General features: G+C 42.1%; 1 protein-coding gene across 6 annotated transcripts in view; it reads left to right on the top strand.

Annotated features, from left to right (window-relative positions):
• The window catches only part of RCAN2 (regulator of calcineurin 2), a 254,032-nt gene extending 241,630 nt beyond the window's left edge, over window positions 1-12,402 (top strand). For all 6 annotated transcript variants that reach the window (XM_033102530.1, XM_033102529.1, XM_033102532.1 and 3 more), the window contains one exon: window positions 9,799-12,402. In XM_033102530.1, coding sequence (XP_032958421.1) covers window positions 9,799-9,959 — 161 coding nt within the window. In that variant the 3' untranslated portion in view covers window positions 9,960-12,402. The remainder of the gene's footprint in view (window positions 1-9,798) is intronic.
• Window positions 12,403-15,147: the final 2,745 nt, after the last annotated feature.

The following is a 15,147-nucleotide window of genomic DNA, read 5'->3' as shown; positions in this document are numbered from 1 at the left end:
AGTCCTGGCTCTACTGCTTGTTTGTGGTGACCTTGAGCAATTTACTTCACCCCTCTGCCTCATTTTCCTTTTTAATGGTGTTTATTTGACAACTTGCAAGGTCATCTTGAAGATGGACTAATTAATATACAAGGTGTGATAAAAAATACAGTGAATGTTTAAATAAAAAAAATTATTACAGTAAAAGACACACTGCCATTAATTCCCCTCAAAATATTCCCCCTCACTTTGAACACACTTATCCCATCGTTCTTGCCACTTTCTGAAACAGTTCTGGAAGTCCTCTTTCGTAAGTATCTTTATTTGCACTGTGGTGGCTGCCTCGATGTCCTGAATCGATTCAAAACGTTTACCTTTCATGGTCATTTTGACTTTGGGGAAGAGCCAGAAGTCGCACAGTGCCAGATCTAGTGAATAAGGTAGATAAGGACACAGTGTAATGTTTTTATTTGACAGAAATTGCCGTAGCAGAAATGATGTATGACACGGAGCCTTTCCATTGTGATGACAAAATATGGTGAATGCTGCTGCCGAGTGCCATCCAACAGAAAGGCAGGGATCTTCAATACGGGAAGCTGTGCATTGAACCTTAGTAACAGTGTGTGACAAGTTTTGACGTGTTCGGTGCAGTCAGTTGGGTGTGACCCACGGTTGAAAGAAGGTGTGTTTTAAAGTGTGCCATAAATCATCCTCCATCATGACAAAGCTCCGTGTCACATGTCGCTCCTGGTATATGGCAATTTCTGTCAAATAAAAACATTGCGGTGTGTCCTCACCCACCTTATTCACTGGATCTGGCACCGTGCAAATTCTGGGTCGTCCCCAAAGTCAAAATGATTCAAGACATTGAGGTAGCCATGACAGCACAACTAAAGACACTCACAAAAGAGGACTTCCAGAACTGGTTCAGAAAGTGGCAAGAACGATGGGATAAGTGTGTTCGAAGCAAGTGGGAGTATTTTGAGGGGTATTAATGACAATGTGTCTTTAACTGTAATAATTTTTTTTAATGTAAACATTTACTGTATTGTTTGATTACACCTCATTCGTAAAGCACTTAGCCCAGGGGTTGGCATGTAGAAACTATCAAAGTGATGGTGGTGATCATTCTGCTCTGAGCAATATTGTTTAGCAGGACATCCTCAGACCTGTTTCCTCTGTCATTATATGTATTAAGGTATGTAAAGTACTTGGAATAATGTCTAACAGCCAGTAAGAATGATGTGCATGTTCTTTGTGATGGCGGTGGTTGTTTAAATGAGACTGTTCTCTGAACTTCCAATGAAATTATTTGGGTTGGTCTGTGCTTAGCTTTATACTCTCTGGCACTCAGGCTGAGATGGCATTCTTTGAAAGAAACTGCTACTGCACAAAAGGAAAGGGACAGAGTTGCTATTCAATGATTGATCCCACCCTCATGTCTATATAGCATTTTTTTCCAGGGCCTACCAAAATTAAATATGAGCTCATGGGTACACAAAGGAATCGGAGAGTAAAATATTTTGCAAAGGACTTCCCTCCCTGGGATATTCCTTCCTCCCTGGAATATTTCTTTTAATCCTAAATCCCTCTTTGCACTTCCGCTTAGAAAATAGTTCTTTCTCAGATTGAACTTCTTAATAGGCAGCTACCAAACAGCTGTGGTTTTAAGTCTCCAATAAGTCTCTCTGACCTGGTATACCTCCTCTTTTTTTTTTTTTTTTTTGTAGCTGTAAATGAAGCTCCAACATGAAGAGAGATATTTCTCTTGCTTGAGGAGGATGATTAAAACGCAGGATGTGAGTTTGCATTCAGACTCTACCTTGTAGTAGCTATGTGACCTTCAGGAACTTTCTTAACCTCTCTGTGCCTCAGCTTCCTCATGAGTAAAATCGGATTGTTGTGAGCATCAAATGAGATCATCCATCTACATCCATATGTCCAGCCCTGGACATAGTAAATGCTCAGTGTGTTACCCATTTATTGTCACTTGGTTTTTAAACCATATCTTAGTCTCCTGTTACAGTGTAAATGCCTATGTTAAGCTCTTAGCTCAGTGCTTCTCAATGTGATATTTTGGAACTCACAATCCCACACATTGCAGTACATTTAGCATCTTTGGGCCTCTCCTGCTAAATGCCAGTGTCCACACTCCACCCAGTCCCTATGACAAAAAAAAAAAAAAAATCCCATCGCATTTTCAGACACCACTGAGAGTGTACACACTAATTGCACTTTAGCAGTATTTATCAGATGACTCTCAAATGTGACAGAGTCATAGCAGCAAGGAGTGCCTAGTAAGGAGCCAGAGGTACCAGTGTGGAGCAGACAGAAGACGGGAACAGAGGGGGACAGTGGACAGTACAGAGAAGTGTCACTCCCTCCCCACTTCCCAGACACACACTTACTTTCCTTCCCTTTGGAAAAATAGGGGAAGACGAGCTTGCCAGCAGATAACTTGCAAATACAGATAAAGGGCATATCTGGATGGGAGGGGTGCAGTTTAGGGAAGCTTCCCGATGTTTTTCACTATAACTCAGTCCTTTTCTTGAGGAACACTTTTGGCTGCAAACAAACCAAAGCAAAGCAGCATTAGCCATGCCAGGATTGACGGAGGGTGCAGAGACCTGGTAAGCTCCAGTACTGGCCAAGGCCGGGGTAGAGGGAAGAAAGTACAAGTTCACCCATCTCCTTTCACTCCTCACGCCTTCCCTCCTTCTGGCACGTCACTCTCCTTTCCACCTGTCCCCTTTGTCTGAGAGGTAGACCCCTGCCAAGCACCTGCGTCATCTCTACCGTTGACAAGGGAGCAGTAAACGCGCTTGGCAGCCCTGTGGGCTTTCCTCTCCCTGCCAAGTCTGATTCAGTCCTAAACCTAACACTTAAAAGGAAAGGAAATCTAAATGTGGACACCTTACCTTGCAAGCCCCTCTCAAATTATTCTGAACTCTTCCCTCAATCTCTGTGTTCCATCTAACCAACGGGCAGCATGCTCAGTAAAACGAACACACCTAGAAATTTCATTTTACTTATTTTGTAGACCGGGACCACGGCTCCCTACTTCCTCCTGGAAAAAAAAAAAATCACATTTACAGTAAAAATATTGTGGGTAGAGGATTGAAGTGCCTTTTAAACATGAGCAAGCATAAAATGATCTTAATATTGAATTTCCATTCTTCTTCTTCTTAATCAACTATAAAGGGCTCTTAATCTAACCTAATATTTAGTGCTCAGCAAATAGCCCAGCACAGTTCCGTTCAAGGATCCTGCTGGAAGCTTCCTTGGCACTTGCCTTGATAAGCCATCATCGCTTCTTAAAATCCAAGATAGATTAATAACCGACACGTGCTTTTTCCTGTTTGGTTCAGAACTCACTCAGGGTGAGAGAAGAAGTGCAACAGATGAGCTCAATCATGCCAGCTTTGTTTCTGATGAAAGGCTGAGGCTGAGAATGTGGTTTCATCGAGGAACCGCCAGGGATTCCGAATGCTGAAATCCAGAACCACGCAATGTTACTCACCTTGTCACAGAGATGGAAAACGTCAGACTGCCCCCCCCACCCCCCGCCCACAGCAGGTCTTTTCTGCGGGGCTTAGCAGATGGCTCAGAGCAAAACACAGCACAGACCCTTGGCAGGCAGAATGGCTCAAAGAAAAAGGTGGGAGAGGGAAAACTGAGCATTTCCAGGTTTCTCCCCCAAAGTTACCATCAGGTGTTGCTCCTCTTCCACCAGAGAGGCATACGGGAGGGGCCAGAGAGAGGTCCCAGTGGTAAGCTAATAGATCTCCCTCCACTTGCAAAAAACCACTGGAACTGGTGAAGTACCCACTCTAACATAGCCCGTGAGCAGGGGACAAAGAGGGGGGAAAAAGACCATTAAAGAAAATTAATTTCAACTCAATTATCGTGGCTTAGCTTGCTTGTAAATGAAATGAATTCTATGACCCATGCTATGTAACAAACTACCCCAAAGTAAAAGACTTAAAACAACAATCATTTATTTTGCCCACAAATCTGCTATTTGGGCAGGGCTCAGGGGACAGCTCGTCTCTGCTCCGTGCATTGTTGCTGGGGCAGCTCAGCTGCGGATTGGCGAATCACCTTTCCAGGTGGTTGGCTCGTGTGGCTGGAAGGTGGCTGTTGGCTGATAGCTCAGATGGGCTGTGGGCCAAGGACCCTGGTTCCTTCCCAAGTGAGCCTCTTCATGGGCCGCTGGGGCTTCCTGACAACATGGAGGTGAGGCTCGAGGACTGAGCATCCGACAGAGCAAAGTGCAATGCGTGCATTTTTGTGACCTAACTCAGAAGTCACACTGGTTGCCTCTGCCATCCAGTATTAGTAGCAGTCAGAAAGGCCTGCCCAGATTTGAGGAGAGGAAACACACTGGGAACAGTGCTCGATGAAGGAGTAGCAAGATTCCTGAAGAGTAAAAATGTTGGGCAGGAGATATTATGACCATCTTTGCAAAACACAATCAATCTGCTACCACACATAACTTTCCTGTTGAGAATTCAATATGGGAGATAATAAAGTCAAAGCAAGAAGGAAACAGAGAGGATCTTTGTCCAGAGTCCAGAGCTACCCTAAGAGATGTAAATTAACTCAGTCTATAGTTTATAGTCCTTTTCTTTTTATAATGTATTAAACGTTGTCTTTTGAGAAGCTTCATTGTCAAGGAGACCGTGCTTACAAAAACTAGCATTTGGCCAAAACAAAAAGAAACAAGATGCAAAAGGAATAAACAGTCCTTCTTTAGCTCGAGAACCAATATTCATTAAAAACGTGAATTGCCATGCAAATGTATTAAAAGTAAAAGTTAAAACTAGGCTTCCTTCAGTAGAGTCTCATGTAGAAAATAGTGGGAATAATGAGAAGCAGGCCTGACGATTAATTATGAGAACATTCTTTGAAGTCAGACAGGGTTTGATTGAGTTTGATGGAATCCTTGCTCTGCCATTTACTACCTGTGTGATCTCACTTTCCTCCTGTATGATCTAGACATTATATAACCCGTGTTAGAGAACTGCTGTCCCAATTAAATGTCTAACTTATGTGAAGTACTTGAAGCTGTGTCTGGCCTTGGTAAGTACGCAGTAAGTAGTAGTTCTGTTTAAGGCAGATGGCCATTTCTCTGACACCTATTCCTAGCACTGAGAGCATACTTACTGAAAATAAGACAAATGCCTGCCCTTAAGTAGTTTTCAGTTCAGTTGAAAAGCTAAAGTTATACACGTTTAATTATAGGGGACAAATTGATGCACGCATATGTACTGGACGTTATACATGTAGGCCATAAATGGTCAAGCTTGGTGCCTTCATAAATCCATAACACATTTACTGAGCACTTGCACGCACCCTAAGCTGCAGCAATCACAAAAGAAGTTAAAATCCTGGCTTCAGTGGTTTGCAATATAAAGCATCACCAGATAAAATAACCAATGAGTAATACAAAAGGTAATATAATCAAGCATGATAAATATGTAGCCCACACTTTTTCAGAAAAAGAAAATCAGACAGCTCATTAAAAAAGCAACTTAAGATTTTTCCTTCTCATGGGAGTAGAAGTTTGGAAATGGATAGGAGGAGATTAGCAAAAGGAGAAAAACTTACCAATGAGGAGAGAAGGGGGGCACTGGTGAAGCGAAAAAGGACCATTCGAGTTTGAGGATCAGAATTCATGGCACCCCAGTTACTTGAACTGTGGGATCCAGCAGGTCACCATCCCCCCGTTATTGCTGTTTCCAACAGTGACCCCACTGAGTGAAAGCTCCTTGCAATTGTTCAGCTGCTTCATTCTTTAACTATCGTGTAGTGTGACTAGATTAGTTATCACATTGAAAACCAGAAGTTATTGCGGGGTGGGCCGCACTGACCACAACAGCACCTTAAATAATCATATCATGATCTCGGGAGGTCTGCATAAAGTATTTAACACATAATTAATTCATTATTTCGTAGTATGCCAGGGATGTGGTAGTCATTCCCATTTTACTGATGAGGAAAATTGAGGCTTAGAAATGTATAACATTCAGAGTCGCAGCACTAGCAATGATAAGGTGATGTTTCCAAATGTTTTTAGGAAGGTTATTCTGACAGGGAAGATTACTTCCTGTGATGAAGAAACCAGCTGAGAGTGCTCTGGGTGGGAGGAGGTGAACCATGGATAGGTCATTACAAGCAGGGTGTGGGAGGCAACACCTGGAGAAACGTTTCAAAGTGACATGCAGTAACGCTCAGTGACTTAACAACAATGGATGAAAGAAAGAGGATTCAAGAATGATTGACTCTATGGAATTGCATGTAGAAGGCTAGAAGAATGATGGAGTCTCTAAGCGAAATGTGATAGTTGGGAAAGAAACATAGATTGACAAGGAAAATAAATCATTCTCCTTCTCACAGGGACAGGAGTGGGAAGCTCATGTTGTTCCAGAAAAAGAATCTTCTGAGAACAGCAAACAGCCGAGGAATAAAGCAAACCTTTCTGTTTTGTTCATGGCAGTTTCCTTTGCTGTGCAAAAACTTTTTACTTTTGATGTAGTCCCATTTGTTGGTGTGTTTTTTTCCCTTTTGTTTCCCTTGCTCGAGGAGGTCAGAAAAGAACACTACTAAGAGCAATGTCAGAGTTTACTGCCTATATTTTCTTTTAGCAGTTTTATAGTTTCGGTTCCTACATTTAAATCTTTAATCCATTTTGAATTTATTCTTGTATATGCAGCCCTATGTTCATTGCAGTATTATTTACAATAGCCAAGATAGGGAGGCAACCCAAATGCTTGTCAATAGACGATTGGATAAAGAAGATGTGGTACATATATTCAATGGAAAATTACTAGGCCATAAGAACGAATTAAATCTTAACCATTTGAGACAACATGCACGGACCTAGAGGGTATTATGCTCAGTGAAACAAGTCAGGCTGAGAAAGACAAATATCATATGATCTCACTTATATGTGGAATCTAAAGAACAAAATAAATGAACAAACAAAACAGAGGCAAGCTCATAGATACAGAGAACAAGCTGATGGTTGCCAGAGGGGAGAGAGGGTTGGGGAGCTGGGTGAAAAGGGTGAAGGGACTAAGAAATTGATAGTTATAAAATTGGTAGTTATAAAAATCGTCACAGGGATATAGAAGATAGTATACAGAATCTAGTCAATAATGTTGCAATAACTATGTAGAGCGCCAGGTGGGTACTAGACTAATTGGAGGGATCACTGCATAAATTATATAAATGTCGAACCGCTCTGCTGTACACCTGAAACTAATATAAAATAATATTGAATGTCAACTATATAACGGAAAATAATAAATCAATAATTTTTATAAATAAATAAAGCAAGGCTTCACCTTGTGCCAGCTAGACTTTGCTGTATTTGGAAAGCCTCCCCTGCAGGGATTCTATCTATTCCTGGCAGAATCCATTCAAGGACTTGTCCTGGGAGACACTGAAGTTCCCTCCATCACAAACATTTTCTTATTAGGAATCTGAGTCTGCACTGTGCTTCACTCCACGTAAATACAGTTTTATCTATATTATCAGCCCACCCTTAACAAGTCTGCATTATGCTGATTTTTATAAACTGCGCATAATCATACCGATTATTTTAGAATTCAAGAAGGGACCAACTCAGGACCCATATGCAATAGGTGACATGATGGAGAACTTCCAGGGGTCTTGGGTCACAAGTCTGGGATTGGACTAAAAGCACGTGGCCACGTCCCCCAGCCCCCTGGTCAGCACAGGGACCCAACCTCCGCCCTCCTGAGAAAGGAGGCAGCCTGTGGGCATCTCCATTTCCTCCAGACTTGCGGGAATCTGGAAGTTGTCACCAACCTGTCTCCCCCCTCACAGGAAAAGAAGGAAAACAGAACTTTGGCGTCTGTTTTGAGCAGTGGCTAAGCCTACGTCAGTTCCAAAGGTTTGAATGAGAATTTAACGTTTGACCATGTGCCAGAGGATTTTGCCTTTGCGTGGCTGGGAATTTGTTTCACGGGGATAGTTGGAAAACTCTGATCAATGCATTTTCTGAGGGCTTTCGCTCCTTTCTGCTCACAGGAAAGGGCAGTTTGAATACAGACTAGAGGAGAGAGAGTGTGATGGGTGAAACTCTGCTTGTCCTTTACAAGACATGCTGCTCTGTGTGGCCCTGCTCACTGCACTGGGACAGGACCGGACCTACCCTAGTCCTTGACCCCTACTGAGCCTCGTTGGTCCCCATGCAGGGTGACAGCGTTGACGCCAGCCCCCATGGTAGAGGAATAAGCTGAAGCCCAAAGGGAAAGAGATCAAAAAAAGAGAAATTCAATTCAGCAAGACCAAAGCTATTTCTTTTGATTTTGTGGGCTCTCAACAGCTGTTAAGCTTTGCTGGATTTTAATAGCACGAAAGTTTCCAAAAATAGAACAATGAAATGTCAAAGTTAATGGGATCACAGCAATAAAATATCTCTACCAAGCGATATGACTTTGTTAAATCCACGAAAAAGTTGCCCTGCCCCCTCCCCGGTCCTGAGTGGGCCCCCAGCGCACCTAGACTGAGAGGAAAGCATCCACTTTTGAAGAAGTAAAGACATTGCAACCTGACCAGTCTTTAAATGGATGTTCTTTATCCAAGCCAGAGCAACCACATGGTTTAATCAAAAGGCTAGCTTCATTATGTATCTCTTACTACTATTGGGAAAAAAAAAAAAAAGCTAGCTTCTTACCAACAGATGAGGAAAGGGGCAGGGTGTCCCCTAGCCCCTTGGCTGGGGTCCCTGTGTCACCACCTCCCCCACCACCTCACCCCTAGGTACCACAGTCTCCACACTTGCTCTGCTATGGCAGATTCTTTTCTGTTAACCCCACAACAGATGACAAGAGACTGCTGCCTGCATCATCCCTGCGTCACAACCAGCAGAACCATGAATGGGACTATGGCAGCCAGTAGTGTTCCTTCAAAAGGCAGTTCTCCTCCAAACATGCAGAGAGAGCCCTTCGAACAAACCCTGTCGACAAAAACAAGAGCCACCTCGTTTGATCACTCAGAAGTCATTTCTTCCTTTGTCTCTTATGTGAGGGTGTCTCTCATTCAGAATTGCAAAAAGCATGGCCTTACCTCTCTCTGAGATTCCCTAAATCCTGCCTTCCCTCCTGGATCAAAGGCAGATACCACCCAGTCCAGGAACCGTGCCTATTATCCTCCTCCTGGAGTGGAAAGTGCCCTTTCTGGGTGACTAGAGCAAGTACCATCAGTTCCAGATCTGGGGTACTCTTTATGTGCTACTGTGCACATCTTGGTGAAAACAGCAAACTCGTGTGTTAGGTTCTTGTAGGTACAGTGTTGAATTCTGACGTCAGAGAATGAGGAGCATTGATAATGCAATAAGTATCAAAGCTCTTGTAAGTCATGCTGGGAAGAAAGCAAACATTCAGAGTCCGCTGTTGTCATGGGTTGAATCATGGCCCCCCCCAAAAGATGTTGAAGTCCTAATTCCTGTGAATGTGACTTTATTTGGAATTAGGGTCTTTGCAGATGACTAAATTAAAATGAGGCCATGGGGGGGGGGCCTACTTCAAAATGCCTGGTGTCCTTATAAAGAGGGGAAATGTGGGTGCTGGCTCTCATACAGGGAGAACACCATGGGAAGACTGGAGTTATGGCTGCCACAAGCCAAGGAAGTGCCAGAAGCTAGGACAGAGCCCAGGAATCAGTCCTTTACTAGCATCTTCAGAGGGAGCGTGGCGCTCTCAACACCTGGATATCGGACTTCTAATCGCCAAAACTTGAGTCAATCAACTTTGATTGTTTAAGACACTCACTTTTCTTGCTTTTCAGGAGAGAAATATGAGCTCCATGCAGGGACTGAGTCCACCCCAAGTGTCGTCGTGCATGTGTGTGACAGTGACATAGAGGAAGAAGAGGATCCAAAGACTTCCCCAAAGCCAAAAATCATCCAAACCCGGCGTCCCGGCCTGCCACCTTCCGTGTCCAACTGAGCTCACCACTCCGCCTCGATGATAATATCTGTCTCCTCTTTATCATGCTTTTCTCTCCCTTGTTGTTTGTCGAAAAAAAAAAAAAAAGAATTGCCTTTAAATCCCTGGGTGTTTGGTTGTTTGAGATTCCTTCCTTGTAATCAAGCCTCTCGGACAAAAGGGCTAGGAAAAGGTGATATGTTTCCTGATCATATCATACCCATAAAGTATAATCCATTATTTAGAAGGTTCTAGGGGGAAAAAAAGTAGTATTTTCTTATTAAACAATCAGCACGGTCTATATCTTCATTCTCTCCTGGTGATCTAAGCCAGAGGCACCAGTAACAAATAGCACCAGTGTTGTTTGTGAGCCGTTTCAGTCGTCCTGACATGTATGTATTGTTTTTTCTCCTGGCCACTTAAGTAGGACCATTAAGTAACCTTGACTTTGACTGCATGAGATATTCCTACCTGGTCTCACTCAGTCCTCTGCCTCCCAACATTCCCGGGACATGCATGATCACCAGCATTTATTTTCATGATTTGAGGATATCCTATAACTCACAGATGGTCCGCATCCAGCCATGTCCTACCTAGATTAGAAAAATTATCAGCATTGTCCAGCTCAACAAGCCTGGGTATTATTCAGTATTTTGAGTCAATACTTCATAACTCTGTTAAAATTCCTGGAGGCAAAACTGAGCTTGGCCCCAAAGATATTCCTCAGTAGATTTTGAACACCACTTCCGTATAGAACTTTCCCAGCCTCATTGGCGAGGCGTGTCCAGGGTGATAGAGACCGATTTCAGACAAACCTATTTATTACAAAAGTTTCACGGTGTCTGAACGATTGTTTTTTTCTCTTTGTATATTTGTACAAATGTTTCAGCTGTGCTTTTAAAATCTGGATGTTTTTTTATTTAGTGATTGTTCAGCCATTAGCTGCTTAAAAACATAATATATGCATTGCTTATGAATGCATTCATATAATAATACAGATAATCTGATAATATTACACTCTATTATGGATAATGCTGAATTTTGAAAGGGCACAAAACTTCTCATGCCAATATATAAATGATTAGCCAACATCTTTGCTATCAAGACCACTTGTTTTTAAAGTGAAGATGCAAGTGTCAGTAGTAGACAATTTGGATGAAGCTAGATCTCCAGAATGTAGCAGCTGCTGAGCATATTAAGAGGGAAAGGATGAGAGATAAATGTATGCCGATCCTACTCATGAAATGCCCATATTACTCAAAAATGTATTTGTTTTCGATACATGTGATTTTTCTATTTCTCTAGCCCAAAGTGCATTACACAAGATACACCTATAGAACCATTACCTTCTGCTATATATGTGCCGGGCCTCATCTACTCCTGTACATTAATGGATTTCATTAGCTGCAAATGCCAATTACTACGATGGAGTGGGGAAATACTTTCATTACCCAAGCCTCAGAAACACACACAAGAACAATAACCCAGCCAACGGATGGAAGGATGGTTGTGGTTTTTGACTAAGGTGTATGTTAGTTTCATCAGAAACTTAAAACATAGACAGAGCACTCAGAAATCAAAGTCCGTTCTACTGTGAATATAGCAATATAGTACTGGACACAGTACAGGTGAAACTGAGGACAGCGTTGCCTGTAGAATCCTGAGTTTCTGTAAGAAAAATGAAGGCTCCTCTTAAGAATAAAATCTGAGGAGTGTATACTAAGCAAATGCTTTGACTTTCCTTTGCTGTGGAGAATTTTGGTTTTTCATTGGCAAATGAACGACTAGACTTAATAGTGGGGAAGCGTTGCCCTCTAGTGGAAGAGGAAGGTCTCAATAGCCCTCAGGTATTGAGATGAACGGAGAACTGCAGCTGTCAGCCATTTCGTGCTGAATCTTCTCTGTCACCTGCGGGTTGTTGGACTTTTTAAGCTACTCAGAATTTTCAGAATGCAGGTTCTAAAGAAATCTGGATGAGAGAAAATATTTGGAAGTGATTTTTAAATGTTTTAAAACAGATACATCAGACATTTCCAACCAAATTTAGTAAAAGTTGAAATGACCGGTCTGTGTAATCGTAAAATAAAGACTCAGTGGAGTGTGTGACCTAAGTGATTAGACTTGGTGAAATTGATTGCAAACTGTCAATGTTAATCTGTCTCAGATCAAGTAATTCTTTCATTAGGTTGGATTTGGGGAGAGAGGAAGAGGAACTTTCCAGAAGAGTGGTAAGAAGCAGGAAAAACTCCTGGAAGTGTATCAGTGGACGCTCCCAGCACTGTGAAAGTCAGACTTGCCTCAGCATTTCCATGACGCACATTATGCAAACTTCTTTAGCACTATTTTAAGTTTGAAAAGTTTAAATATGGAGGGGAGGGGGGAGATTTCCACCACCTGAATCATTTGTGCACGTGTATAGCTCAACGAGCTTAGATTTCAAATATACCTGGTGAATGACTCTTTGTCCCTGTAGTGTAATTTCTGTGTTGTCTGCCTGAGTTGAATATGTTTGAGTGATAATTGTGGAGGAACGCAATTCAGCCTATAGTCTTTCTAAGAAGTTACCAAGAGATGAAGTTAACCCATCTGAGCTCTTCCTGACATAAGCAGAGGGGGGAAGCTGGTTGGCAGCCATCTCATGAAGGGAGGGGAATTTGAGCAAGGCCTGGAAGGATGGGTTGGGTTGTAATAAGGGGAAGTGGGAGCACCCTTGTCTTATTCTCATGCTTCCCCCATCTTGGTCCTAAAAGACATAACAAGGTACTAGGCCCCTCTTTTAACATCTACCCAACTCTATGCTTTTGTTTGAAACACTATCAGAGACCCAAAGTAGGCAAAAATTTGTTACAGAGAAGACAAAAAACACTATCCTAAAAGATCAGTACATTGTATTTCATTAAAATTAAGAGCATGTGTTCATCAAATTACACTATTAGGAGAGTGAAAAGGAAAACCACAGACTGGGAGAAGATACTTAACAATACATATAGTTGTTAAATAACTCATACGCAAAATGTGAAGAAAAAAAAACAGCCTCCCACAAATCAATTAAGAAAAAGACAATTCATTTGTAAAAAAATGATCAAAATGCTATAAACAGGCACTTCAGAAACATAGGGAATTCATACATACACATAACCTAAAATACCCATAGGGCACATACACTTTAAAAAAAGTATTCAGCATCATTTTGCATCAGGGAAAGGCAACTCAAAATTTCAAAAGCATATACCACACACTTAGCAAAATGGCCAAAATTGAGTATGGGGAAATTCAAAGTGCTGGTGACATACAGAGCAAGGAGCAGTACGTGCTGGTAATGCCACCCTAGAACACTAGTAGTATGTACTAAGGCTAAACGTGTGCCTATCTGGGAGCCAGTCCACTCTAGGACATAGACCCAGCAGATACAAATGCTCACACTTACCAAAGTACTTATACAATAATGTCCCAGCAGCATTGCCTATAATAGCCATTAACTGGATACAAACCAAATGTCCTTCAACTGTAGAATGGATAAATAAGCTATGACATATTTTTTACAGAAGGGAATATTACGAAGCAATAAGAAACAAATTACTGAGACATACAACAACATGGATGGATCTCAAAATCATACTTTGGAGTAGAAAAAGACAGACATGAAACAGTATATGATCTGTGAGTCCATTTCTGATGTTAAGTAGCAGTCAAAACGGACCTATATTGATAGAAATTATAATAGTGGTTACCTTTTGGAGGGTATCGACTGAGAGGGGACCCCTGGGAGCCTTCTGGGGCGCTGTAAACATTCTACATCTCCATCTAGATCTCTATGGAAGTATACATATGTAAAATTCATTTAAAATGTGCGCAATATACTGTATGTAAACTATACCACAACTGAAACAAAACCATTAGGAGAACAGGCGAACAGGAGCCCTTAGTTGCAAAAATAATTCAGAATGTCCCCTCATCCTAAAATACATCCATCTTACATTTGTGAAGCATTTCCATATAGACAAGGCCTTCCTTTAAAACTCTATAAATAAGTATGTGATAAAATAGAAAGCATAGGACTTAAGCTCTGGATGAGACACTATTCATTCAAGTGACAAACATTTACCAAGGACCTACTGTGTACCTGACACTGGTGAGCAAGGTGGTGAGCAAGGTGGAGATTGTCCCGGCCATTTCAAGGAGTAGAGTCAAGTGTGGGAAAGAGACGATAAATGAAAAACAAGCAGAAAAATAATTATTAATTCTGGTAGGTGAGCACAGGGAAGAAAAGCAAGATCGGACTATGAGAATAGAGAATAAAAGGGAAGGATCAGGGTCTGAAGAGGTGCCCTTGAAGCTGAACTGAAGAAGGAAGCCGGCCATTGAAGTGCTAAAAGAGCATTCCAGGCAGCAGGGGTGAAGTCCGTGGATTTGGAAAGGCCTCCTCATACTGGAGGAACCTAAAGGTTCATCAGTAGGGCAGAAGCAGAGAGAACGAGTGTGGCCCCAAAGGAAGCTGGGAAAGGGTGCAGGGTCTAGGCTCTGTAGAGCTTGGTAGGCCAAGCTAGGGGGCTTGGAATTCGTTTTAAGCACAAGGATAAGGGTTTTCAGTGGGGGGATTTGATGACTCAATTTCATCTTGGAAGACATGGCGGAAGCTTCCTACCACACAGCCACAGCCCTAAATGTGGAGATACTCTAGTATGGGGGATTGACCCCCTACTCCCACTTTAGATTTGAAAAGAGAGCTTTGACTAGCTGCATGCATCTCTGCAGTCTTACCTACCAAACAAATTCTCAGCAACCGACGTCAATATGTAGTGTCTTTCACGGTTCTAGAAAATTTGCTTCTTTTTTTTTCTATCCCTTTTCAAATCACTTAGAAGGCCTTGGCACAGGCAAGGGGGTGCAGAGCAGGTGATAAAGAATGATAAGTCAGTGATTCAGGAAAACATTCATTTAGCTGCTGGTACAGAGTGTCCCTGCCAGAAGCCACTGTGCCGAGCGTCACTGAACACTTGGCAGACTTTCCCCTTAAATTTATGCAATCTGAGAAAGGGAAAACTTCAAGCAAAAAGTTTTCTGTCAAACTCATTCCTCTGCTCCTTTTGAAGATAGTCTGGGGAAATGCGATTGGAGTTGATTCAGGAGATTTTCTGTCTCTAAAAGGAAGCCATATCCAAGATTGTGTGTTCCTGGGTGTGTGTGTGTGTGTGTGTGTCCAAGTGCA

Source organism: Rhinolophus ferrumequinum, chromosome 3 (genome assembly GCF_004115265.2).
Source record: "Rhinolophus ferrumequinum isolate MPI-CBG mRhiFer1 chromosome 3, mRhiFer1_v1.p, whole genome shotgun sequence".
NCBI classification, from domain to species: Eukaryota; Metazoa; Chordata; class Mammalia; order Chiroptera; family Rhinolophidae; genus Rhinolophus; species Rhinolophus ferrumequinum.
Note: the sequence above shows the minus strand (reverse complement) of the source record. Positions and strands in the feature narration are given on the sequence as shown.